At 42.0% G+C, this 26,086-nt stretch overlaps 1 protein-coding gene across 1 annotated transcript; it reads right to left on the bottom strand.

Moving 5' to 3' along the window:
- Positions 1–693: 693 nt before the first annotated feature.
- Positions 694–9,784, bottom strand: KLF6 (KLF transcription factor 6). The gene is made up of 4 exons (XM_064444983.1): positions 9,283–9,784; positions 5,879–6,452; positions 3,968–4,091; positions 694–3,542 (listed from the first exon to the last, which is right to left on the bottom strand). Exons 1-4 carry the CDS (start codon positions 9,382–9,384, stop codon positions 3,491–3,493), a joined length of 852 nt encoding a protein of 283 aa, XP_064301053.1. The 5' UTR covers positions 9,385–9,784; the 3' UTR covers positions 694–3,490.
- Positions 9,785–26,086: the final 16,302 nt, after the last annotated feature.

Here is a 26,086-nt window from a genome sequence, read left to right as displayed (position 1 = left end):
AAGCAGAAGCCACAAGGCACCATTAAACAAGTTCTGCATGTGTCCCAAGCCAACGTGCACGCCAGGCATGCTTTGAAGAGACATTGCTCTGAAAAAATGCAGTTCAAAGAGGCTTGTGTTTGGCTGGTTGAAGGTCACCATCCGCATGTGGGTCAGGTCAGTCCTACAGCAGACTCAAATCTCTGCATCTGGGGCAGGCAGGTCTCACATGGTTCCTTCTCACAAGTGCACCTTCAAGGTTTCGGGCTTGCTTACCCATGGACCAGGCAGCTCAAAGGCCCACACTCTGCAGTAGAAGTTAAGAACAGGTGCCTCGAGCCCAGCCATCTCCTTTCTGTTTTTTTCCTTCAGTTTAAATGCTCACTGACTCTCCTCTCCCACACGCACAACTTGTCCTACGTGCATTCACCTCTCCAGAACAAACCATTTGGAATAAAGGTACAGTCTTGCAGCAACAATCATGTTAACTATTTATTCCACTGAGACAAAAGATGAGTCAACAACAGCTTTTCAGATATGGAAGAACTTTTAGTTTCTATTGCCAAAATGATTTTCTTATCAGGGCCTGTCTTCCACAAAGCAACCTGACCCAAAGGTGTTTGTACCTGCGACCAGGTGATTCAAGGCAAAGCGGTTCAACATCGTTTGGCGTGTAGGATGTCAGAAAGGAGAAAGATGAAACCAGACACGTGATGCTGATAAGAATTTCTTTTTATGTTATTCCAATAAAAAATACATTCATACAGAAATATAACAATCTTGCAAAAAACAATTTCAAATAAAATCTTGTAAAACAAAATTTTTACAAAAATCTTACAAAGAGATTCTTTAGATAATAGGGTGCTTCAAAAACAAAAAAAGAAATTTCACTAATAGAAACTTTTTCTTCTTAAATTTCAAGCAAAAGTTTTTTTTTTATTTTTTCAGCTTGATTGAGGCTCAGTTATCACCTGAACAAAATGTACTTGCTTATTAAGAAAATTACAGGCATTTGACATATGGCACACAGCCCCACCCCATCCACACAAGTCTGATGGTATTTCACAACTGAGACAAGCCAGTGCAAGTTTAATTTTTTTTTTTGTTTGGGGTTGGTTTTGTTTGTTTGTTTGTTTTGCTTTTGTTTATTTTCTTGTTTACTAATTATGGCTAAGCCAAGAACAATGCAAACAAGGAGTTAAAAACACAACAAAAACCTAACCCTAAATAGAAATCCGTTTTCTAGGAAATTTTGTTTGGTTTGGGGAAGAAAAAAAAAAAGTGCATTTTCAGGCAATTTAAACCAAAAATGAAATGAGAATGATTTAAGCCTGTGTGTTCCTTAGAACCAGATCACTTGCATATACTCTTTTTAAAACCACTTATCTACATACATTTCCAGGAAGATATACCAAAATATTAGCATAGTAAGCAAGACCAAGAATAAATAGAAAAAGAAACAGGTCATGTGTTTCATTGCATTGACTGTAGTGAGCTGGTTTGAAAAAAAAAAAATACTGCTTTTGGACAGACTATTTCTACTCTAGGAAAAAACAGTCTTTATTTTAGCTGAACTATGTAAAATTAGAGCTCAACCACCACAACGACTAGCTCACTCACAGGTCCTCCAGTAACCTGGAAGGCCAAAACCCGAGTGTACCTCATCTGCACACAGCTAATATTCTTTTAGCATGCCAATATTGGGTTCATATCATTCTTAAATGGCCACAGATACGCTATTCCAGACAACCTAATAACTACAAAACACAGTCAGCAGTCTGTGAAGGACTGAATGCCAACAAAGCCTTTAGCATACCATTAAGCTAAAGGTAAAGCCTCTAAAAATGCTAGTTTTTAATTAACTGTATCTTTCATTTCTTTGTCTCCTTAATGACCATATTGCTGGGGGGGGAGAGGGAATATTTTGATGGGCTGTGGCATTTTCTAGCTATGTGTTCTAATTTTTTTCCTTTTAAAAAAAATATTTATATATTATCTATATATATACACACATACACAGACTGTACACACAAATATACATACACAATTATTTTTCTGCCCACTTTTAAAAAAAAAGTAATATAGTTTCTTTCTGTATGACCAACAGATAGCTAGACATATAGATGTGAAACTTGTGCCTTTTAAGCAAATACATCTTTTAATACTTCTGTATCTTTAATATGTATGAAAACTTGACATATTAAGTACAGTTGGGGTGTGTATATACACAGTTGTTGTGCAAGGTCAATATAAAAAAAGTCTCAAGGTGGCAGAACTGGTCAGGTATTCAATTGGCATATGCATTATACTGTAACACAGTCAAATTGTCTAAGTTAAACAAATACTGTACTGACATGAATGACTTTTCTCTATATTTGTCTTTGTGAAGGAGGACCCTGGAAGTAACCTTTTTTTTTCCCCTCATATTATACATTTGATACAGTACAATGCCAGGTGAAAAGAGAGCCTTAATAAAGCATGCATCACCCATACCCCTGTATAAGACCCCCTACAAGAGAAGGTCACTTGCATAAGGCACCATTATTAAGGTCAACAGTGCATTAACAGCTAGAAAACCAGAAGTTAGTCCTCAAGGCATAAATAAGAGAAAAATTAGCTGCATGAGAAAAATCAGTTTCTAACCAATAGTGGTTTTATCCACCCAACAGAAAAAATTATTCATGTTCCATACATTATATAACATTAGACCAATTGTATTTTAGCTGCTCTTAACTGGAATTGAAACTGCAGTCCTGATTAAAGAATGGAAAAGCATATAGTTCCCCAGAACCATGCAATAACCTTTGTATTATAATGAAAAGTTATAGTTGTGTTACATTTGTAAATACACAGCTTATACAATGGATTACAAATGAGCTCTGTAGCAAGTAAAACAAGCTACTTGACACATTGCACGTTTAATAGCTGCACCAGACACCTAAAGCTCCTCTCACACAGGAATGGGGAGATGCCCCATCTCCATTCTGGCATCCTGACTCTTTTTATTCCCCCCTTTCCCCTCTCCGTTTTCCCTCTAAAAAGGTGCAGGCGCCCCTCCCCCCACCCCTTGGAAATGATTGGTGGTCGTCCCATCTCATGAGATACTCCTCACATACAAGACATTCAGACTATTTTTTTTCTCTTACAGTTATAAAACAACCACAAGAAAAAAAATGTGCCTCAGCATACAGTCATCAAGAGATCCTCATCGCATACAGTCGCCCAATCATTAACATTCTCAGTGCACATGCTCACGGCAAAGGCTTAAGAGCCACTCAGAAGGTTAGATACCAGTGTATGAGTCCAGGAAACCCCAAACATCACGCACCATGGTTGCTATGCCGTTTCTTACATGACTTATTAGCCCTCAAAAGACCTTCAAGGAAGTGAGGTCCTGGAGGCAACTGGGTAGGGTGCAAAATGGCATGCTTTGGCTGGAACACGCATCCCTCCGGTCAAGGCTCTTCAACCTTGACGCCTCTTAGCCCGCAGGATTCACCTCTTGACCCATTCAGAGGTGTCTCTTCATGTGAAGGGCCAGGTGGTCAGACCTGGAAAAACACCTGCAAGGCAAGAGTCAGGTTGTGTATTAGCCCACAGATGGTGGCACGGATGATGCAGAACGCATGTGTGAGGCACCCCCCACCCTTGCTCTGCTACTCCAAAACACAGCTGGTTGAGGAGGGATTTGGCATTCCTTGGATACACAGGAGCACTCAGGGTGGCTGTGGGCACCCAGGAGCTCTGCAGATGGGTGGTAACACTAGGACTACTCAACACTCAACTGCAATGTCAGGCTACAAACCACATCCCAAAGATTAGTAAAACAAAAGTTTTTTTCCCCAGTCTAAATATACAGTAATCCCTTAAAAATACCAGACACAGTTGAGCTGCCAAATGATTCCTCCACAAGTGAAAAGCAGCCTAGACTCACTTTCCAACAAGCATCAAAAATAACTATTTTAAAAGCTGCATTTCAGTTACATACCTGTCACAGTGACTACATTTAAAAGGCTTGGCACCAGTGTGCTTTCTGAAGTGTCTGGTTAATTCATCACTTCTTGCAAAACGCCACTCACACCCTTCCCATGAACATCTGTAAGGCTTTTCCCCTACAAAGAAAGCAGATCACACGTTAGTCATGACTTCATTCAAAGACAGACAGGTGCTATCCCATTCATTTTCTATGTAAACCTCCTCCAGCCCCCAAAACAGCCAATTTTATTCAACCTGTCTGAATGCTTCAGAACATGTAGGCAAAGACAACTTGCAAAATTCATCCACATGATTCCTACTTAACTATTTTGCTGCAACAGCACATCAAATAATCTCGTTCTTATTAAAAAAAAAAAAGAGAACAGCAAACTGATTAAACAGGCTCACAGGAAACAAAGAAATCCAACCTTCTACCATTCCTGCACATCTGTTATGGCAGGCTTAGCCCCACAAGGTATCATTCACCTCATAAAGGTGATTAAAGACAGCATAGCTAGGCTCCAAAATGCAATTAGGCCACTGTATTGCATCAAAGTCCTCTGTCACTCACTTATTTGCATAACATGCAACCTCCTTTCTGCTGAGCCACATATTCTTGGAAAAGCCTGCACACCACTTTGAACACTGCAATTTCAGCATTCAAGAAATACCACTTCCATTCACAGGAACGTTCTCAGCCAGACAGCACCAGGACAACAGTTCTGCAATACTTCTGAGGCCGACAGCTATTTATGTCTGCTCAACCACCACGGTTTCAGTGGAAGTTGTTCTTTCTTCTTGAAATAATCTTGTTTTATCTGACTACTGCATGACAATGGGAGCATCCAAGCTTGCTCAGACTTCCCATAAAAGCCACAAAATGCTGAGCTCATGAGTCGAAATAGGATCTTTTCCTTGAATTTGCTTTCCGCATCTTGGGGGAGAAAAAAAACCAAACCAACCAAACAAACAAAAAACCCCACCAAAGACACCAAAACAACCCAACCCGTGTTGCCCTTTGGATTGGTACACCAAAAACACCAGACCAGTTTCTCATGTTAAGTGATGACTATTGAGCCAAGGCGCAGCTCTACATATCTAACTGCTGTCATAAAGAGATGTCAAATAATAACGCTCAAACAAGCAAGTCAGCACGCTACTTCAACCATAAAATATTTATAAAAGCCCTGAAGTGTCTATTTTCCTCACTTTCTTTCCCAGTAACAGACAGGACTTATTTTTAATTCAAGTTCCGCAACAATGAAATGCTGTTGCTTAGTATTTTGGGATGAAATTATGCAGTAAATCATACATTTGTAAATCCAATTAGGCAGATATGTTAGAAGGACTAGAACACGCTGTGGCTTTCCAAGATTGTGCTGATAACGATAACACACACAGATGTTAAAATGATTTACAGCAAAAGCTATAGTTTATATAATCAAGGCCTTGGGATGTCTCATGGAATGGACTCAATGCAGACCGAACATTGAAAACAAGCTCTTACAGTATTTAGTGATCTGACCAATTTTTGGATATGACGTTCCTTTTTTTTTTTTTTGCACAGAAGTCTCAGCTCGCTTCTGCTTTAGAAATGAACGTCAACAGAGGTCCAGCATCTCTTTTGGCTAGACCTTTCCTCCTGAAGACCGCACTCTGCTGCAGCTTCCCAACTATTGCCTGTTTACACGAGTGGCTCCTATTTGCTGTGACAGCGGCCTAATCTACCACCATCTTGGCTTCAGCTTGCTTATGAAGAGAATGAGGAAATGATGTTGTCCATGCTGGTACGACTCTACTACTATTATATCATCTCTCCAAACCTGGGCTCCCACCCAGTGATTGTGTAACGCTGTGACACCACCACCATCAGGGGTATTCCCTACAGTACTTGCCAACTCTTAATAAGCATAGGGTTACTAACCTGTATGAGTGCGCTGATGTGCTTTCAGATGTGAACTTTTGGTGTAAACTTTCCTGCAACCGTTAAAATGACACCTGTGAACACGCCTTCTGCCATCTGGCGAGGTGTCACCATTGGCGGGTGTACCTTTTTCTGCAGTCTTTCCAGCGGTACCGGTACGAATTTTCCCTGGTGAATGCAACTCACCCGGCGTACAATTCCATAGCTGGGAAGAAGGCTCCTTGCTCAGCTCAGGAGATGAAGGGGGAGTGGAAGTGACAGACGAACTCAAGTTTCCTGAACTGGCTAAAACATCGCTTATAGGGTCAGAGGTAAACTTTGTCGTGGGCGAGAGCTCCTCAGAGCTGTCTGAAGATTCGCTGCTCACATCAGAATTCAAACTGTTGGTCTCTAAGTTCTGACTAGTAAGATTGTCCTCTTTTGGGACACACGTGCTCTTCAGTTCAGATTCCTCCTTTTTCTCACGTGCCAGAATAATTTTGGTCCAGAGATCCTCTTGGCTATCAAATTTGATTTCAGATGCAGAAACGTAACAGGGCTCACTTTGAAGATACCGTTCCAGCTCCAAACATGTCTAGGTGAAAGAAAAGGAAGAAAAAAGAGAAAAGTTACAAGCTTGCTTAAAAATAAACCCAACTGTATTTTATACTTCAAAAAAGCAAGCAGGATTGTAGTAGGTTTGACTTGAGGTTTCTAGGTTCAAAACAAATTAAAGGCTCTTCCAGCTGTAACTAGGTGACTGTTATGATGAAAAGAAATCAGTTTTTGAGACCTGGGCGGGAGTTCAAACACAGCTGAAGGTGCAAGTCAGCTTTGGTTTCCAAAATAGCAATCTAATGACTCAGTCAAATTATCATCACTCTCATCATAAAATCTGTGTTTTCAGTAGGCTGACGTTGAAAAGGCCCACAGAGAACCACAACAAATAATTACACTTCGCTCTTGCGCCTCATCTAATTTCAAGTTGTTTTGTATCTCCCTCACACAAACATGAGGCTGAAAGGACCCAACTGAACACAATGTGCTCTGACAGGCAGTTAAAACCCAAACGCTGTGTCAGAAAACAAAGCCACATTTCAGCATGGCTGCGGAGCTGCCGGCCTGTCTTCTGGGGACATCAATGGAGCAGCAGACATCCTCCCATTTCCTGTGCCTGAGAACGCCGCACACTCGACTTTCAAAGAATGTCATTTCCAAGCGTACTGGCATGCATGCCACATAACTCCAACTGCTCCCGTGCGTGTTTGGAGGAACACGGGACACTTCAACAACAGAGGAGAGGGGAGAAAAAAGTTCCAGAATAGAAACGTCCTGTTCTATAGAACGAAAAATGGGAAATTACTCTGAGGTTCTGCTGGGAGTCCCACAATGAACAAGAACTTTATCTACTGGCCAAGAGTGCAACTGTATGAGTCATCTCTCTCTTTCTTTCACGCAATGCCAAAGGAGACTTCCTTTTAAAACCCTGACCATCTGCCAAGAAAGTACTCTGTTCAAATATACATGCAACAGTACATGGACAACCTCCCCCCCTACCAACCCCCCCCCCCCCCGCAACCTCATTCCCCTCTACTCCATGAAATGAAACAAAACAAAAAACAAACCACCCTAAATGGGTGAAGCTGTGGTTTTCAATTTCAATTCACCCTGCTGACTTTCTAGCCATTTTCAGAGAGAAAAAAATAAATAAAAAAAAAAAAGGTACGAACTGTTATGGCAACAAGCTGATGTTTGGGGATTATTCTTGGCACTATAGGAAACGATCTGTATGGAAGCGTTACACAGAAAATGGACACACCAAGTTTCCATACCAAACTCTACTTATTTTAGCAAGATCACCTCTTCCAAGCCCGGTAGCAAAACCCGATCCCAAATGCCACACATTCCCCTCACAGCCCCTTCCCATCTGTCCAAGAGCGGAGCTGCCATGGAAGCAGCCTCCTTTCTCCCTCAGCACCGCTCAAGTAAACTGGGTCACATGTTCCGGCCAGGCTAGCAGCGAGGGCAAAAATAGGAGGAAAAAAAAACCCAAACAGCCCCAAAACCAAACCCACCGATGCACACACTATTGAGGTATTTGTCTATAATTAGGTAACTGGCTTGCAATGCACATTAAAAACAAAAAAAAGGTTTGGACAGGGATAACACACTAGTGCATTGATTTTCCACATAAAAAAGCATTTACTAAGATTTTCTTAAACTTTCATATTCCCAGCTAATTTAAATTCCTCATTAGGTAATTAGTAATGGGGACCGGAGTGAAGCTCTCTCCGAGTTTAAATGCCTCTGAAGGCTACTGGGAAGGAGGGCTGGCCCTTTGCCAAAAACCCAAAGCCTGAAGGAAACTACTTAGCTCCATTTCAACCACGTCCTGTTGAAGCTGCTTCTTGGAAAGGGGAAGGGGGGGGGGGGGGGGGGGATAAGCATTGCATGCAATCAGTAAGCATGCGAAGGTTGTAACACTTTGCATTACAGCCTTCTGGAGAAGGCTCCTTCCTCCCCCTGCAAAGCCGGCAGGTATTTGCTCTGGTCGCCGGGCCGGGCCGAGCCGCGCCGGCTGGGGAGCGGGGCCAGCGCCCCGAGACCTCCGCCGCTCGGCCGGCCGCGCTTCGGGCCGGGGTGAGCGGCGGGGGAAAGGGGGAGGGGGGTGGAAGGGAAAAAGCGCAACAAAATATGTCCATTAAAGGGAAGAAGCCTCCGTTCTTCCTCCTTCCCGACCGAGGCAATTAGCACCAGGGGATCGCTGTCATATGACTGACAACTCCCGGGCTCTGCAAAGCTCCCTGCGCTGGGAAACAGCTACATTATGTACATATATATATATATATATACACGCACACAGAGAGATATGCGTACGTATGTGTACACACACTCCTGGAGTTTTTCCCCCCCATCATCGCCAGGAAAATTAAAGAAATAATAATAAAAAAAACAAGCCCACAGCAAGGGGAGAAAAGCAGCCGTCGGCCAAGGCAGGGAGCTCGGATGACAAGACCCAGCTGTGGAGTTTGGACCCGGTACAAGCGCAAAACTTTTGCCAGGACTCGGTGTGGAGCGGGGGGCAGCGGAGCGCCGGGCTCCGCGCCGCGGTGCGGAGGGGCCCCCGCCGGGCTGACAGCCCCTCGCACCCAGGGCCGGGCGGCGCGTCAGGAGAGAGGGATGCGCCGCTCCTCACATCCGCCTCGGGACTCTTCCCCCAAAACAAGCCGTCTTATTTAACACCGAAACACCTGCTCCAAAACACCTCTACGCATTTGTGCATAGTTCTCCCCAACTCCTTGCTGACACTTGGGCTTTTTTTTATTCTTTTTTTTTTTTTTTTTTTTTTTTAATCCGCTCATCCTTTAATACGGCTCTAAAAAACCCCCGACAACAACAACAACAACATCGACATCCTCGTTTACCTGTTGCCAATATTCCTCCAGGGACGGCAAGGCTGAGAAGTAACCCGTGTCGTGCACAATCTGGAGTTCCTGGAAGATGCTGCACATTGGGAGAACATCCATGTCTCAAGTTGCAACAACAAAGTCAGTGCTGGTTACCAAAAATACAGATGCCTCCTTTATGTGCAGGGGTTGAGGGGTGTGTGCGGGGGGGTGTCAAACCTCTGCTCTCAGTTTCCAAGCCCCCCCCCTTCCTCCAGAGAAGAAGAAAAAAAAAAAATATTTGTATATGGAGAGATAGGTATTAATTCCTTGAGGAGCTTAGGGAGGAAAAAAGACCCAAAGTTTCATGCAAAGTTTAATTGCACAGCAAGGCAGGACGTCTCCCGAGGCGGCCGCGGCGGCTCTCCCCTCCCGCGGCCGGCGGAGGACACTTGCGCAGGAGCGGACTCAATATTTGCAAACACGGCGCTGACTGCAAATGTAACCCCCTGCAAAACTTCCCTATTCAAAGCTCTGCCCGGCCGCGCCGCCGCCCCCGCCCCCCGCGCCCTCCCCCGCCCCGCGTGATCCCATTACGCCGCCTGCCGCCGCCGCCCAATCTCCGCCACGCACTCCGCGACCCGCGTGCCAATGATGTCAGAGCCGCCCAATCGCCGCGCGGCAGGCATCGCGGCTCCTCCTGGCGTGACCGAGCCTGGCCGTGACGGCTCCCGCCATTGGCCCGATTCGAAATTCGCCCCCTCCTGATTGGCGAGCTCGGCGGCAGGCTATTTTTAGCAGGGTATATAAAGCCGGGAAGCGGCTGCGTTTTTTTTTTTTTTTTTCCCCTCCCGGGCGGGAGGTGTGCGCTCGCGCGGCGGCCGCGCGCGGGGGAGGGGCGCCGCGCTGTGGTGCGGTGCCGGCGGCGGGCGCGGAGGGCGCTGCGGAGCCGCCCGCCCCGTGAGGCGGCCGCGGCCGCTGCGAGGGGGCGGAGGGGAGGCGAGGCTCGGCACTGTCCGGCCGGAGAAACCTCCCCCGGGGCCGCCCCGCAGGGCGCTCCCGGCGCGGGGAGCCGCGGGGTCTGGCCGGGCCCTCGGCGGTGTCGCGGTGTCCTGTCTCGGCGCGGGGGTACCCGTGAATCTCTCCCCGCGGCACCTTCCCCGCAAGGCTTCGAGGCAAAATCCACCCACTCCACAAGTAGTCTCCTTTCGTCATGGGTTGCCCCTTCCCGGGGAGCAGGAGGGCTAGAAAGTTAACTTCCCTTGGTCTCCCAAGGGCCAGCCGAGCCCCTCGGGGACCGTGCAGCGGGGGAGCTGGATCATGAAGCAGAACAGGCTGATAGTCGTAACGGGGCTCCGCACGGAGATCTTTCCTCCCCGGGCTGCGGCCGCGCAGCTACCCTGGGGACCCTGGCCTGCACCTTCGGACAGCGCTTTTCCAGGAAAAGTTCATTCTTGGTGCCCGCTTCCACCTAAGCACAGATATTTTTTTTTTTGCGCATCAGTATCAGAGCACCAGCTTTTTTAAGAGTAGACCAGTCAATGATACGGATGTCTTCATATAATTTAAGAAAATGTATTTGTTAGCTTTCCAAATGAGTGTCCAGTACAAGGAACAGACACTCCTAATGTGTTTCTGTTATTAAAGGACTCATAATTTTCCGCTGATGTTTCCATCATAATCTCTACTCTGTTATTTCCATTTCCCCACTTTTCTCTGTATCTGTTGCTAGCTACCTACAGATGGTAACACTAGTATCTAATGTTTGTTTCTTCTGCCTACTGTGTTCTGTGAGCTGGTGATCGCAGGTGTGAAATGTCAGTCTAACTTTCCATCCCTTAGACCCTCAGAAACTATTAATATGGCAATTCCGTAATGGTGGTTGTGGCTGGGTTTTCCTGTGTCTGTGAAAAAAAAAGCTTGAGGTCAATTCGAGCATTATTTCATGTTTAGAAAAGTCAATGCTGAAGAGACTAAATCCTGAGAACTAAGCTCGCTTGGTTTAGTCAGTGATTCTTTACTTGGCTTCATGTGGCCAAGCGCATAAATATATACCCAAAATTGCCTTGTGGACAGCAGATAGTGCAGACGGGTTTGTGTCTACTTGTGGCCAAAACTAAATCCTCTGAAGAAAAGTGCAGAAGGGAAAAAAAAAAGCCCTCTTAATAAGATGAATTACACACCTTGCCTTGCCTGAGCTTACTTTTAGTTCTGTAGAGTTAAATACTTTGTGGCCTGAAATGTGGTCTGGGCTCCAGGCAAATATAACCTGGTAACATAACTCTGGAAACACTTTGTGTTCATTTAGCTGATCCAGTCCCTTTTTGGAGACGATTTTATTTTCAAACGTAGTGACAGTGAATGCAACTGTCCTCTCTATTTCACACGTGGCCCTTTTTAGCTGTGTGTCGTGTAAGAGGGATCTGGCTTTGTCGGAGACGGGATGAGATTTACTGTGGCCATGTGGAGTCTGAAGCATAAAGATCCTCCTCTGTACAGTTACCTTCAGATGGGTGGTACCTCCCAGTGAAGGACAACTGGGGATAGCAGATGTAAATCGACGGAGATGCAAGATTAAAAAGAAAAGGAAAGGTCCTTTAATAAAATGCATTTTTAGTTGACAAAGTTTTCTGCGCTTCTGCCAGTCTGTGATTGGTTGAGCAGAATGAAGATAATTGCTGTAGGGAAAAATAAACCAAAGAAAACCATGGCACAGATGTGACAATGGTGCAGTAAAAGCTGTTTAAGTTATATCCTGATTAAATGCTGGCTTTGATTAGGACATTATCAATGGGCATTTAAGAGAAAATTGACATAAGTGTCACTGGATGTGTTCGTTTTAGCTTATAACTGTGTTAACAAAGTTTAATCTTAAGGAACAAAAAGCGTCATTAGAACTAAAGGTCAATCCCAGATAAGAAAGAATGGGCAAGACTGTAGGGTGAAGTAAACAGACACAGTGTTTTTACCCGGTATATTTATAATCAGGAATTAAAACGAAATGGTGAGTCAATAACATGCTGTGGTTGAGAAGACTGTTCCGTGGAATGCAAACTGAAGGGAAACTACTGGCGCTAATAGCAGCCAGGTGGAATGAAGGGGTGGCGTGCGAGTTGAAGTGGATTTACTGTAGTCTATGGAGGATAATAAACATTAGGACACATTTTAATTGGCCCCAAAATGAAAGGAAATTAAAGCATGGACTAGCGGAGATACTTGAAGATAAAATTTAGTCCCTACTGCCTTTCTTTGAGATATACATAGTAGTAAAGTTTCAGATACCCGCAGGGAGTTCTCGAATCACATGCCAGGGTGAAATTAACTTGAAAACCTTAAATGAAAACATGTTCTAACTTAAAAAATGCACACACCAGAACCAGTCTGTCTCTTGGGACCGCACCACTTTATTTAGATGGGCCAACAAGAGACAGAGGTTGAGAGCAGAGGTCTCTTCATTTATGGTAGTGGTGAAGGATGCCGAAACGCGTGCTGAGTGGCCTGTGCTCGTGGGTAGGGAAGGAATACAGCTGTTGACTGCCTTGGGTGAATTTCTTGTGACTGCCGCACAGCTAGTTCAGCACATATGCCCTTGATTATGTAGATGGTGTCACAGCTTTACTTCCCATCCTGTAAATGTTCGGTGTGTTTTTAACTCTGTATGATCTAGGTCATTTATAAAAATAGCAAAAATTAGTGCAAATTATGTAGGATTACTCCAAATGTCGGTGCTCTGCCTGCGAAGTTGCGCAACGGCTTTTAAGTAGGTCTGTCCACAATTTAGGATAATCAGCCAATATACCCCTTTAAGGCCGCTGATTTACAAATATGTGCAGAGAAAAAAGCCCTGTGTGCTTTAATTTTTTTTGGTTCATTAATTTTAATAAGGTTCTGTCTGAAAAGCTATATTGCCACATTAAATGCCCTACCACTTCCCGCTTTTGCCAGGGATGGTGGACTGTTCCTGGAAAATCTGCTCTCTGGCATAGCGGGCGACAGACGGTGTTTTCCAGGTGGGCTGAGCTCCACATGAGGCAGGGGGAGCACCTGTTCTGTTCTTAGAATATTCATGCATTTTTAGAGGACACATTAACTTGCTCTGCACTGCATTCAGCGCTGAGAGTAAGAGGAAAAACCTCCTGAAAATGGTTCACATGCAGCCAGATGCAGGGAGGTTAGATGAAGCAGGCAGGAATCAATAGCTTATGGTTTGATTAGGATAAATGGACTTTATTTGGGGAAAAAGAGAGTGAGAGAGTGTCAAGCGCGTGAAAGCATTGTCGGTTAGCAGAGAACACTACCTGAAATGATCTGCTTCCGAGGTGGTAAGTTGCTAAATCGAAAACTAGCATGCAATGTGATTCTACCAGAGATAAAGTAAATGCTCTTTGAGGGTATATAAATAGAACAGTTATGAGTAGGCAAGCAAGTGGGGTGATTCCTGATCTGTCACTCTGGCAGAATTACAGAATTACATGTCAGACCATAAGCTAGGCTAAGACGGAGTGAAAGGTACAAGAATTTAAAAAAAGAAATAATGACAAAAATAGAGTAAGGAAGAATTTAGGTCAATGTGACCTGAACTTATTCAGCAGACACAGAAAACAGTTAGGAGAGGTGGTGTGTTGCCCTATAAATACTGGTAAACAATTAACCAGAATGGAGGGTAAAAATTGTTGTCATTAGCTAATGTGAACAGAACATGAACCAATGACCCACAACCAAGTCAGAGAGGTGTTATGGGGCTTCTTTTTTGTTTTGGGCGTTTTTTTTTCACTCTTCTGACCAAACCTAGAGCTATGTAATTTCTACAGTTTACCCATTACAGAGCCTTGGAGTTCATGCTTTTAAGCTCCTATTTTCACTTTGATACTCCTAGATGTGCCTAAACAGTCGATGAGAAGGTAGTGCTCTGGGAACGGGTCTGTGATCCCCATCAGCACCCAGAAACAGCATTAGAACAAAAGGTACTGACAGACAATCCTTCTTCAGGCAGACGTACTGTAGAATGTCTTCCTTACGTCTGCGTACCCTCACCTTGAAAGCAATTACATTTTCCATTTCCATAACTGGCACTGGAAAGGTGATTCTCTCTCTCAGTGCTGTAATTACGAGTGACAGTCCTCTAATTCCCAGCCTATTTGCAATCAGTTTATTACACCTGTTTCCTCACGTGCCGGTGTTGTCTTTCTGCTTTAAAGAGGTCTTTTTCCTCCCTGATGCTTTGCTGCTGGGCATAGTTAAGAACAAAACATATATTCACTTTCAGCTTTTTCTTGGGTGACTGATTAACAAAAAAATTAGACCTTATTTCCACAAGACGCTCAGCTGAACAGTCCACTTAATAGTACACAAGAGTATTATTAGTAGTTGTAAGTCCTAATCGAATAGGTATTTCATAATTTCTAATATAGCAAATATCACTTGTGAGTTTTTAAAAGTTTTTAAAAACAGTAGTCCTATACAGGGTAAATAAAAATTGCACTTCAGAAAGTTAACAGTTTTCATTTTTGTGGTATCTGAACTTTAAGATGTCTACTTTCTGGCAGTGCATAAAATCTTCCATGATTTAGAAGACCAGAACTTCTATTCTCTTAAAAAAAAAAAAAAAAAAAAAAAGTAGCCTTCCAGACCTTTCTTTCTAAATACGAATAATAAAAAGAAAAGCACATTTTATTTGCAAAGCATCTTTAGAAAAGATGGGTTTTAAGGTAAGCGTGCTCCTAAGAAGTAGCAAATACGAGCAATTGGGACTTGTCTGATGCCAAGTTACTTGGCTGCTTTTAGGAAGTTTGCTGACTGCTTCCCCAGGTGGAGGAGCAGCAATTGCTATGATTAATGGTAGAAAAAGCAGCTTGAGCTAAGGAAAAGAAACCAAAATCCTAGTGTCACTGGGCATTTTATCATTTTCATATGACCATTTCTTCCTTTTTGCCATTGCTAATTAGTGACCATTATTTAACAGTGCATTAATCTGGGAAGCTTAATTCAGACCAATTTTGGAAGCTGTGAAAAAAGGAACTGAGCATGAACCAATCATTTTGTGGAGCGAGAGACTGGAGGACTAATGATTGTTAGAAATAGCTGGACCGTCTCACTAGCTGCTTGTGAGGCTTAGTAAAAGTATATAGAATTAGATTGTAACTGTGAACTTTCGTAGAAGAATGTGAAGAAGTATTTCTGAGCAGTGATGCCAATTAGACACAGGGCTGGCTTGCTTGGAGTGGTTGTGAAACTGCCTTTTCTGGGAATTAGTCACGGCAAGACTAGACAAGGAGTTGTGTGGAAGCCTCAGCCAAGAACGGCAGACCTTTGCTTGGAATGAACTGCATGGCCCGGGATGTCTTTTCCAACTCGTAACATCTCTGCTCTGACTTAATGCGAAGTGCAGTGTGTGGGTTGTAACTTTCGTAAAGGGTTCCTCTCTTATGTCGCAGTACCCCTTTCTGTGGTGCACGGGAGGAAGAAAACCCACCTAACTGTTGCTGCAACAGGGAGCTTTCCTGTTAGCAGGGCACGGAGTGAACCTTTCAGCCTTTGCAACTCGACTTGTTTGTTTGGTGCCATGGCACAGGAGAGCAATCTAATCGTGTCCTCCTTATGAGAAGTGGGAGTCAGGGCTGATTTCCTCCCGCTCTCCATTTTACAAAAGCTGCAAAATTAGATACAGTGTCTGATATACATATGACCATACATACATATTTGAGAGCAAAATGAACTGTGGCCTTCTTTGGGACGCAAGGAAATAAACATAGTCATTAAAGAGTCAGCACCGTTACCACACAGTGAACCTTTACTCACTGTTCCCACCTATTGTTATTTGAAATATCCCATTTCCTGTTTTCAGTAACTGTTGCCAATGGGCAGGATTCAGATCTCATTCACATCAGTGTAACTCTGGTAGCTTCCGAAGATCAGCAGGGAAAAGGAAATGAAAAACAAGTGACTGTGATGAAGTAATCCTGAGTTTCCACTGAAGTGCTCTGGGTTTAGTCCCAGCCAGTGTCAGAACTCAGCCTGCTACGTGGGAAATCAGGGAAACTACTATCTGCTGCGTAAGCCCCAAGGCAGACCCCATCAACATACTCACGTTGTTGTCATTATTGCTGTTGTGCACAAGGATGACAGCAATAATAAAATCAGGATATTTTACTCTGTAAGTATCTGAGATGAATGGGTGTATATATACATATATACACACATAATAACCAGTTACTTGTTGAGTCATGGAAGGTACTTGGATCCTCACGATGAGATGGTGAAGTTGTAAGAAATATACAAATGACTGTGTAAAAAGAGTATTTTTCCTGAGAGTTTATATTGCAGCCTGGTGAGGAAAAAGAACCCAACAGAAAAACTAGCCTTTTTTAAAAGTGCAGGAGAAAAGATTTGTTATCCGAAAGCTCTAATGAGGAAACAGAAGCACAGAGGTAATTGGAGGATCAGACCCACACAGACACCTCACAACTCTCAGTCATATTTCTCTGCAGGGAAATTTATTGGAAATGTAAATGCCTATAAAGCGTTGTGAATCCTTGGCTAGTATTATCTCTGGGTCTCAGTTCCCTAACTATACAAAAAGGATACGACTTCCTTTCCTCAGTTTATGCCAAAAGTAAGCTTTGGCCCAAAATCACAGAGAGAGATTATGGCAGAGCCAAGAAATGAACTCAGATCTTCTGAGTCCTAATCCAAGCTTGTTATCATAAGCTCATCTTTCATTTGCTTTTAAATAACAACCAAAGTGTTAACCCTATTCATATACATTTACAACCTGATGAAGTTCTTATCTGTGGTGGTCATTTCATTTCCTTCTGGCAATTTCACAAGCCTTTTAAAGCTTCCCCCCCCCCCATTTCCCCACCCCCAGAAGATAGGCAGCTGCCTTCAAGATTTCTCCAGGAAAGGTTGCCTGTCTTCTTTGGAGATGTGTGATATGTGATTTTTACATGGTGCAAGAATAATCTATTAGCATTTTTTAATTGCATGGTGTTCTTCACTGTCTTCCTTACCTGTCATTTTTATCTAATCCTTCTGCCTCAAAAATAAGTAGACATTTTTGATAAGAATGTCCTAGAAGATTTTTGCCAAATCAAAATGTTTGCTTTAAATGAACGCTTTTTGAGTATAAATGCTTGAGGCAACCTGCTATTTTCAAGGGGCAAACGTTTAAGTTAATATGCATACACAAAAGCCAAAACCTTCTCTCTAGATCTTTGCCATTCTCTTGCAGTTTATGAAATTTATTCATGTGGGGATTTTTTTAAAATCTCATTTGGCATTCCTTTGGAAATCGTGGATTTCAGAGGCATGATAGAAATCAAAAGTTGTGTTCTTTGAAACAAATACATTACCTTGTTGTTTTAACTTGAGGAGGAAAATCTTTAACCAGCTGATCTTTTTAGGATCATTGGATTAAGTATGAAATCACACTTTTATTTAAAGAATACCAATGGCCCTTTGAGAAAAATAGTGTTTTGAGGTAATCGTGCCTACATGTTGTAAATCTAATTTTGATAGAAAGAAGTGCTTTCTCATTCTTTCTAAATGTCATTGGTAAGAATGTCTTCAGTACAGCAGGGTCTTTCAGAGTGTATCTGATTTTTTGGATCTTGTCTACCTGAAACCTAATCCATCAAAGTGGGTGTGGAAATAATTTGACATTACATTACATGATTACATGACAAAACATTACACACATGAAAAGAATTAGCCTCCCATTCTGCACGAGTTGCTAAACATTTACACACTGATGACCCAAACTATACAATAGTCTCGCAAATTGAAATACGATGCCTACAGAAGCAGTCATGCTAGGGGAAAAAAAAGATTTATATTTCCATAGTTGTTATTATTCATTGTTTGTGTTGTGGTAACACTTAAATGCAACAGCAATGCTGAATCCCATTGGGCTACATGTGGCAAGAACACACACTAAATGACAGTCCCCATCCCAAAAAGATTACGTAAACATGACTTTAATTAGGGCTGATTGATCCCTCTACAGAGTGTATTTCTGCCACTAACTATTTCAAGATACAACATATTAATTATGACTGCACTTTTCCTAGTTTCATCAATAGCTGCTGTCAGGGATGTCTTTAGGGGGAAGGAGGTCACATGGCAATTTCCCAGGATTAAGAGGGGTCCCAGCTTGGCTAAGTCATGTAGCAGTGAGAGTGGAAAGGAGTGGTAAGGCGCTGCTGCCAAAGGCCCTCATGAGCATTGCACTGCCTCTGGCTTAAAGTTGGGGATCCTCTGTGTCACTGCATTTGAATACTTAGTTTTTGGTGAGAACAGCTGGACTCATGAGTTGACTTGGAGACCTCATGGTACTATCCAAGCTGAGCAGATGGATCCATCCACACAGGCAATCTCTTGCCGGACCAGCCTATTTTCAAAAAAGATGAGGCAAACAAAGCACGGTGAAAGGAAGCTGCAGTGTTCCCAACTTACAGACCAGAAGATCTGAAACACTGAAAATTTGTCTACACAGGGAGATTAACATTGCAGTGAGATTCTTCAGTGGAAATGTTTCCTGCTAACTGATAAGCAGTATCTATGTCCAGAAGAACAGATGGCTTTTCCTTCGCTGTGACTCATTATTGCTGCATGGTGGGAATGTCCCCTGAAGTATGAGCTCTGGGGGTTTCTATCCTTTGCTCCTTCATGCTGCTGCTGGGCCCAAAGCATTGTGGAAATGCTCTCTAGCTTTTGGCTGATGTTCATAGTGTTATTTTCTAGTGATGCAGGCTGCAACTGTTGAAAAGACCATGTTTCTTTTAGGGACATCGTCTCATAATTTGAAAGGGGATATGACTAAACATGATGACAGGGGAGAAGAAGGCATAGAAGGAAAAAGAATAACTGGTCAGAGTGTCACAGAAAGCAGCATGGGAAGTGAACCATGAAAATGTTGGGCATTGTAAGGTGCCTCCTTTTTCAAAGGAGAGTAAAAAATTCTTATCTGAGTGTTTAAAGACACAAGCACACGATGGTGCATGTGTACAGATAATTAAAATACCATCAATTCCCTGCCTCCACGAACTATAACTCAGAGCATGTGGTGTCTCTGTACATTTGTAAAGTATCAGGCAGTGCTATAGAGGCTGCTTCGCAAATTAAAATGGCACAAAAATCGAAAATTCAAAAAAATGCAATTAACTGTGAATAAGCTCTCCTGGAGATTTTTCAGATACAGAAACACTGCTTGGTTAAGTAAAATTCCTTTTAATCCAGTAGCTTTCAATCTTCCCAGATCCCTGTGGGATGAAAAGATGAGCCTTGTGGCATGCTTGGAAGGTTAATGAATGTGGATTCTGGATATAGTTTCAGGGTGAAAGACTTCTTACTAAAAATGGGTTATGGAAAATGTTTTAAAAAGGGCACTAATCTGAGCACTTCTGTGAGTTTACAACAATAGTTCTACATAGAGAATAAACACGATTTTTTTAGCTACTGCCTACGCCATTGAAATATAATACTATGAATATCAGCCACAAGTAAGTAGCTCCTGCAAACACTAAACTCTGGTGTAACAAGCTGGCTTCATGAAATCGTGCCTTGTCAGACAGCTGCATTCAGCAATAGCTCTTATATGTGAATAATCATTGGTGTAGCTTCAGACAGAGGGCCCAGCACCAATGTGCAGTAGCTCAATCTGCACATTGCCAAAGGGCAGGATACCTGCGACAACCTCTTCAGCCGGAATAAGTGGTTGTGCTTGTCTCACCAAGGAAAGAGGTCTTTGCCAGGACTGTTATTTAACCCTCAGGGTGCATCCCAGGGTCTAACAGTGCCCTGAAACACAAACCTCCCATCTCAAACTGTCACCCAGAACAGAGTCCTTTCCAATCCATTCAATTACTTCCTACAGCGTTTCTGTTTTGCTTTAGTTTTTTTTCAATCTTGAGACACATCCATGTATCCATCATCCATGCTTCAGTCTTGAAATGACATATGGAACATTATTTTTCATACCAGGAGGCTGAAGTAGGACAGAGTTAGATAAATACACAATACGTGTAGTTCTTTCATCCATCGTGTTCTCAGTGGATGTGCTTTTATTTCCGTACAATTGCAATAGTACAGACCACTTATATTAAATCTCTAGAGCAACAATCACTTTGTGAAATGACTTTTCTTGTGAAAATTCAATACAATGGTATCTCTCAGCATGATATTTAATTATTTGTAGAATGCCCTTTTTCCCTAGCCCCTCAAAAGTTCTGCATGTGCCCAACTGCATCTGACACTCACACACCTCTAAAAAATTTGACAATATTTGGTTTTAATTTTAAGACCTTTTTCCTGGAGGCAAATGAATAGGTGAAAATCTGAGTTCTACCAGAAAAATAAATTGTCACTGCCTTTTGGCATTTGAGAAAATCCTAAAGTGGCAACCAGGGTGCCTTTCAAGGACTCAAAAACTGGAAGCCCAAACCCAACAACACTAACACCCTTGTAATATAAAAACATACTTTCAGAGCAGTGTAATGAATTTTAAGAAGCCTGAGAAATAATACTTAGGGTTTATTTAATTGATCTGTTGGATGTTGTTTTTAATATTCCAGGTGTCATCAGTCAACATGCTAGGTATTTCACTGCGTTCCTTCTGAGATCACTGGGAATCTTTTCAGATTTAAATAGGATCTCAAGCAGATCAAAAATACAGAATTATGATCCTTCGGCTAGCTTCCATAGAGGCTGCTCTGGTGTCTAATTTAGATTTCATTAGGCTGACATGATATCATTAATTAGACATTTCACTGATAAGAGAATAGATTTTTCTCTTATCAAGAGAAAATCAATAGCTTTTCTCAAGGGAACTCTGACAGATCTAATTTTCCTCGACTTCATGAAAATATTTGAAATGATATTACATGGAGAATTATTATTAATATTTCCATTCATGACCTTGGCACAAGAAGTAGGAATGTGGTAATGAAACATACTGATGGCACAAAGCTGGAAGATGTTGTCAATACAGAGATGGATTATACCGTAATACCACAGAAAAAGAAATGGCCTTGAGGGCTGGGGTAACATCAATGGAAAGAAAAAAAACAGTATGAAATTCAGGGTCACGCACTTATGTACCAACCCCAAGGATTTATTTTGCACTGCAGATCATCAGTTAGACTTGACAGACGGACGAATAGGCCATTTAATCACTGAACATGAGATCACCTGATCATGAGATCACCTGGTTCAGCAGAGGAATTTCAGCCAGTGGCAGGAAGGTAAATGAAATCGTGGGGTGCAAAAGGCATTTCCAGAGATAGATGCTAACATGGAAAGTCCTGAGTTAGATCATGTCTGGAATACTGTATCTGACTGTGGTCTTCCATGTTTAGGAAATATGCTGCACGTGAAAAGTTGCAGAGAAGGGTAACACGTGGCCTAAAGAATTGTTGTTTTAAGAGAGAGAAAATAAAAAATTATGCTCATTTAGCCAAAAAGAGAACAGCTGAGAGGTTGTGTATTTGTCCTCTGAATGAAAACGAAAAACTATCAGTGAGGAAGAACTAGTTCATAAACGTGACAGGCAAAAGAAGAGTTGTATAGAAAGTGGTTATGGAAAGGTCTAGACTGGAAACTGGGATGTTTTATGGTTTTGGTTTAGACTGGGAACAAGGATGTGTATTAAGTCTTGCAATATGGGTAGTAGAACAAAAATCCCGTTAATTAGCAGTAAGAAAAGAAGGCGTCCCTACTGGATCAAGCCAATGGTATATCAAGTTCAGTATTCTGTCTTCAACCATGATAAAATTTGGGCATAAATGTCAGAAAATCAGCTTCAGAACTTGTGGTAGTTAAAGACTAGATTTGCATTCTCCCTTTGAAATAATAAGTACAAAAGCCAAGTGGCATTAATTTTAGTTAGGGAGAGCCTGTGAGCGTAGACACTTCCTGCAGTCAGTTCCCTTTGTATTCCCTTCGCATTCAGAACTGTTGGGCTGGTGATGTTAGATGCTGTACCCCGTCTTAAAGAAATCTGTTTATAGACCTGTTCCCCATGAATTTGTCTAATCCCTTATTTGTTTCTTTAGTGTTGTTTTATTGATGGTTTTCTATTTTCTGTGATAATGGGGGTTTAGGCTCTATATCTAGGTAGGTCCCTTCCAGGCATCTCACTTGTTGCAGCTCTGAGCAGGAACAAGTGTCTACCCTTGCTGGACTCCTGTGATCGCTTTTGTCACCCGTTACATAATTAGAATCCTCAGCTATGTGACACTTTTAACGTTAAGATATGTTTAGCTTTTTAAGAGCAAAATATTATGTTTCCATAGCATAGAAACTAGTATTCTGATGGTATCACATGTTCTTTAGTTGTCAAGCAATATTTGAAACAAATATGCATGCATTCACGTTTTAAGATGCATAGCAGACATATTTCAGGCTTTAAATAGGCTTTTTGCCTTTTGAAATGACCACTCGACTAGAGTTGTTAGTTCAGTTCCCACTTTCAGAAGGCAAGGACCAGTGGTGATTGCCCAGCATCTGCGCGTTACACAACAGAGAAGGGGAAGGGAAGTTGAATTTCGTTTACAGTGCTGGTGTATAAAAGACAGTCAAGACTGTCCTTGCATGAGTTTCAGACAGTGGAGCTGGAGGCAGATCTGAGCTGGCACTTACTCACCTCCAACACACCTCAGTCTTTCAGACTCTCATGGGAGTGGATATTCCATTGTCTAGCTGCTTCTCTTCAGCAAGACTGCTGGTGTGATCAGCATCTGCATGGTCTGCATGGTCTGCATCATCAGTGGCATTTTGCCTGTACCTGCCACGTGCCCTTGGATGTCGTATTTCCCATACAACGTTTTAGAGCCATGACTCCCATCCTTATTCTCTGTGAGATTCAGATAGTCATAAAGAACGCAGGAAATGTCTCTCTGGGAACCCCCAAATATCTGTTAAAGGTCTGATCTTTTTTTCAGTTCCCTTTTTTTTCATTCATTCTTTTATTTGCTTAATATTTCTAAAAAAAGATTTTCTTTCCTCTTTGGAATATGTCTCACTCCTCAAATCAAAACTACAAATACTTTCATAAATATGCAGAAAGGTTGTCTGCTTTCCCTTCTGCTAGTAGTTAAGTATCTTTTGTTGCAATAATTTTAACCAGAAGTGTATTGAATTTCTTGAACTGATTCACAACATGCATTTATGACCATTATAGTACCTGCTCTACAGGCTCTTACTCTTCAGAGATGGAAACATATCATTGCTGTTAAGAGCTGTGTATGATAATTGTGCTCTCCCCATTTTATGGTTAACAGGAAATATGTTTAAACTGCATAACAAGAAATAGGCAACTCAGAAAAGGAATTGGAGCACAAAAGCCTGTTCTGCAAATGATATCATTTTATAGCATTGAGTAAATGTTAATAGTCTGTAGTGGTAAGTTTAGAATTCATTAAAAACTGCTAGCATATGATTTTTTTTTTCTTGGAAGATGAGAATTAGTAATTTAAATCCTATTTGTACTGGCAAAAGATCCATGCTTGTAATTGACATCCAGAGCTTCTGGTAGGTGGTAGACTTGTGGCTCATTGGTGAGGCAATATTGAAAGAAATTCTAACCTTTTCCAGACATGCACAACCTCAGGTCACAGTCACATCAAGGATGGAGGCAAGGGAGGATTTAATGTCTTTGAAAGTCAATTCAATACCATCAGCTTTAGTTTGCCAGTAAGTCTTATGAATTCTGCGTGTAAGCTTGGAGGGCTGAAGAATGTTTCTGGGCTTTCATATTCAACAGTGTAACTTATCTGTGTCCCAGCTCTCTATTAGTACCACTGTGCCCTGTCTTCCTTTTTGCTAGGAAGAGAACCTTGGCATGTGGAATAAAGGCAGAAAACCCATGCTACAAAAAGTTCTAGTCAGAACGATCACGAAATAGGAAATGCTGTAGTGCACAGAGGGAAGTAAGCCCCTATCTAGCCAGCAGGAAGCAGATTACTTGCTTAGGGAGGTTGGTTTATGACCTTGTTGGCTGTGGAAGTTATTAGGGAAGGCAAGACTTATCGACTCATAAATCTAGGAGAAGAATCAGGCATTGTAAATATCCTGAAACAGATAAAAACATACTCACAGAATCACAGAATGGTTGGCAGGGACTTCTTGAGATCATCTTGACCAAAACCCCTGCTCAAGCAGGGTCAGCCAGAGCGGGTTGCCGAGGACCATGTCAAGCTGGGTTCTGAGTATCTCCACAGATGAAGACTCCACAACCTCTCTGAGCAACCTCTGCCAGTCTTTGACTACCCTTACAATTAAAAAACAAACAAAAAAATGTTTTCTTGTGCTCACACTGAATTTATGGTTTTTATTTTGTGCCCATTGCCTCCTGTCCTGCCTGGCTCCCTCTTCTTTTTTCTCTCCCGTCAGGTATTTGTACACATTGATAAGATCACCCTGAGCCTTCTCTTCCTTCAGGCTGAACAGTCCCAGCTATCTCAGCATCTCTTCGTATGAGAGATGTTCCAATCCCTAATAACGCCCTGAAACCCAAACACAAAAAGTCTGCAAGGCTTAGAATCATTTCTATAAGACCTTTAGGAGGACACATACATATTCCATACATCTTCACCTCAACATATCAAACAATGATAACAAGAAAGACAAATCTGTGAGGATAATTATGGAAGAAGTGCACAGCCTTGGTAAAATATCTGAGAACCACATCTTCATTGGTGCAATATGCTTGCAATTCCTTGAAGATGTTACAGGCTACATTATTATACAGTGAAATCCTCAGAGAAGTGGAGAGTATTAGGAAAAGCATAATTTTTCTAAATTAGATTAGGATATAATGTCAATGTAGTACATTTTCACTATTCGTTTGTATGATTCCTGAGAGTTTGTTTTTCTGACTACTACTTCTGTGACCCTCTTAGGATCACTTTTAGAATGAGTTAGGCAAATGAAGACCACTTTCTGAAACACTTTTTCTAACTAGAGTTTCTGTGTCTTTCTTTAGGTTCAAGGAGGGCTTGTCTCCTACGCAACCTGCTTCCTTTTTCTGTTGTTCTACAGAGTTTCTGCAGTTTCTCTATTCCCCCCTTATTTTATATGCTGCAGTACATATTGAAGAGAAAAACAATCACAGTATGATTTACTAGGTCTCTCTATGTATGTTTGATAGTTGTATTCCACCAAAAGCTTGTGTATTTTATAGGGAAGTCATTTTGCATGCCCAAAATGAGTTTTCAGAATGTTTTAATTTTAGAACTTAAGACCATTAAAATGCATTACGGCAACATCACAAATGTATACAACCAGGAAAATATTTTGTCCTTATGAAAATGTAACTTGTATTATCTTCCCAGCTTTACAAATCATTAGTATTGTTATTTGCTACTGTGCCTCATAATAAGTTAAAATAATATTCTGTCTGACAAAGAATGGAAAAAAAAAAAAAGCCATTTATTTGAAAAACTCAAAATGGTTTCTACATCCCCAGCTCCTTGGGTCAGCCTGGCCTGAGATGAAGCTGGGAGGCGCACACGGTAACAAGCAGGTTACGGTATATCTGTTCCTGTCAAGTCCTGCTCCTGACTGAGCGTGCTAAATCAGAGCTCTGGAGTCTCTATTTCAGTAAGAAATATAACATCAGGGTTGAAACTTGTCAGTTCTTAGATTAAGGCTTCATGTATGATGAAGGCCCATTAAAACATGAGTGCTTTTGAGAAGAACACATGCGAATGGAGGATTTGTAATCATAAAACTGACATGGTGCCAATGGAAGATAGCAATATATTCATGCCTGTTGAATATAACGTGGAGAAAGCTGATTCCAAGCATCCATATATTAAATGTTAGGTCCCAGAAAAGCAGAACATTG

Source organism: Phalacrocorax carbo, chromosome 2, assembly GCF_963921805.1.
Source record: "Phalacrocorax carbo chromosome 2, bPhaCar2.1, whole genome shotgun sequence".
NCBI lineage: Eukaryota > Metazoa > Chordata > Aves > Suliformes > Phalacrocoracidae > Phalacrocorax > Phalacrocorax carbo.
The sequence above is the reverse complement of the archived record's forward strand: the minus strand, read 5'-3'. Positions and strand labels throughout refer to the sequence as shown.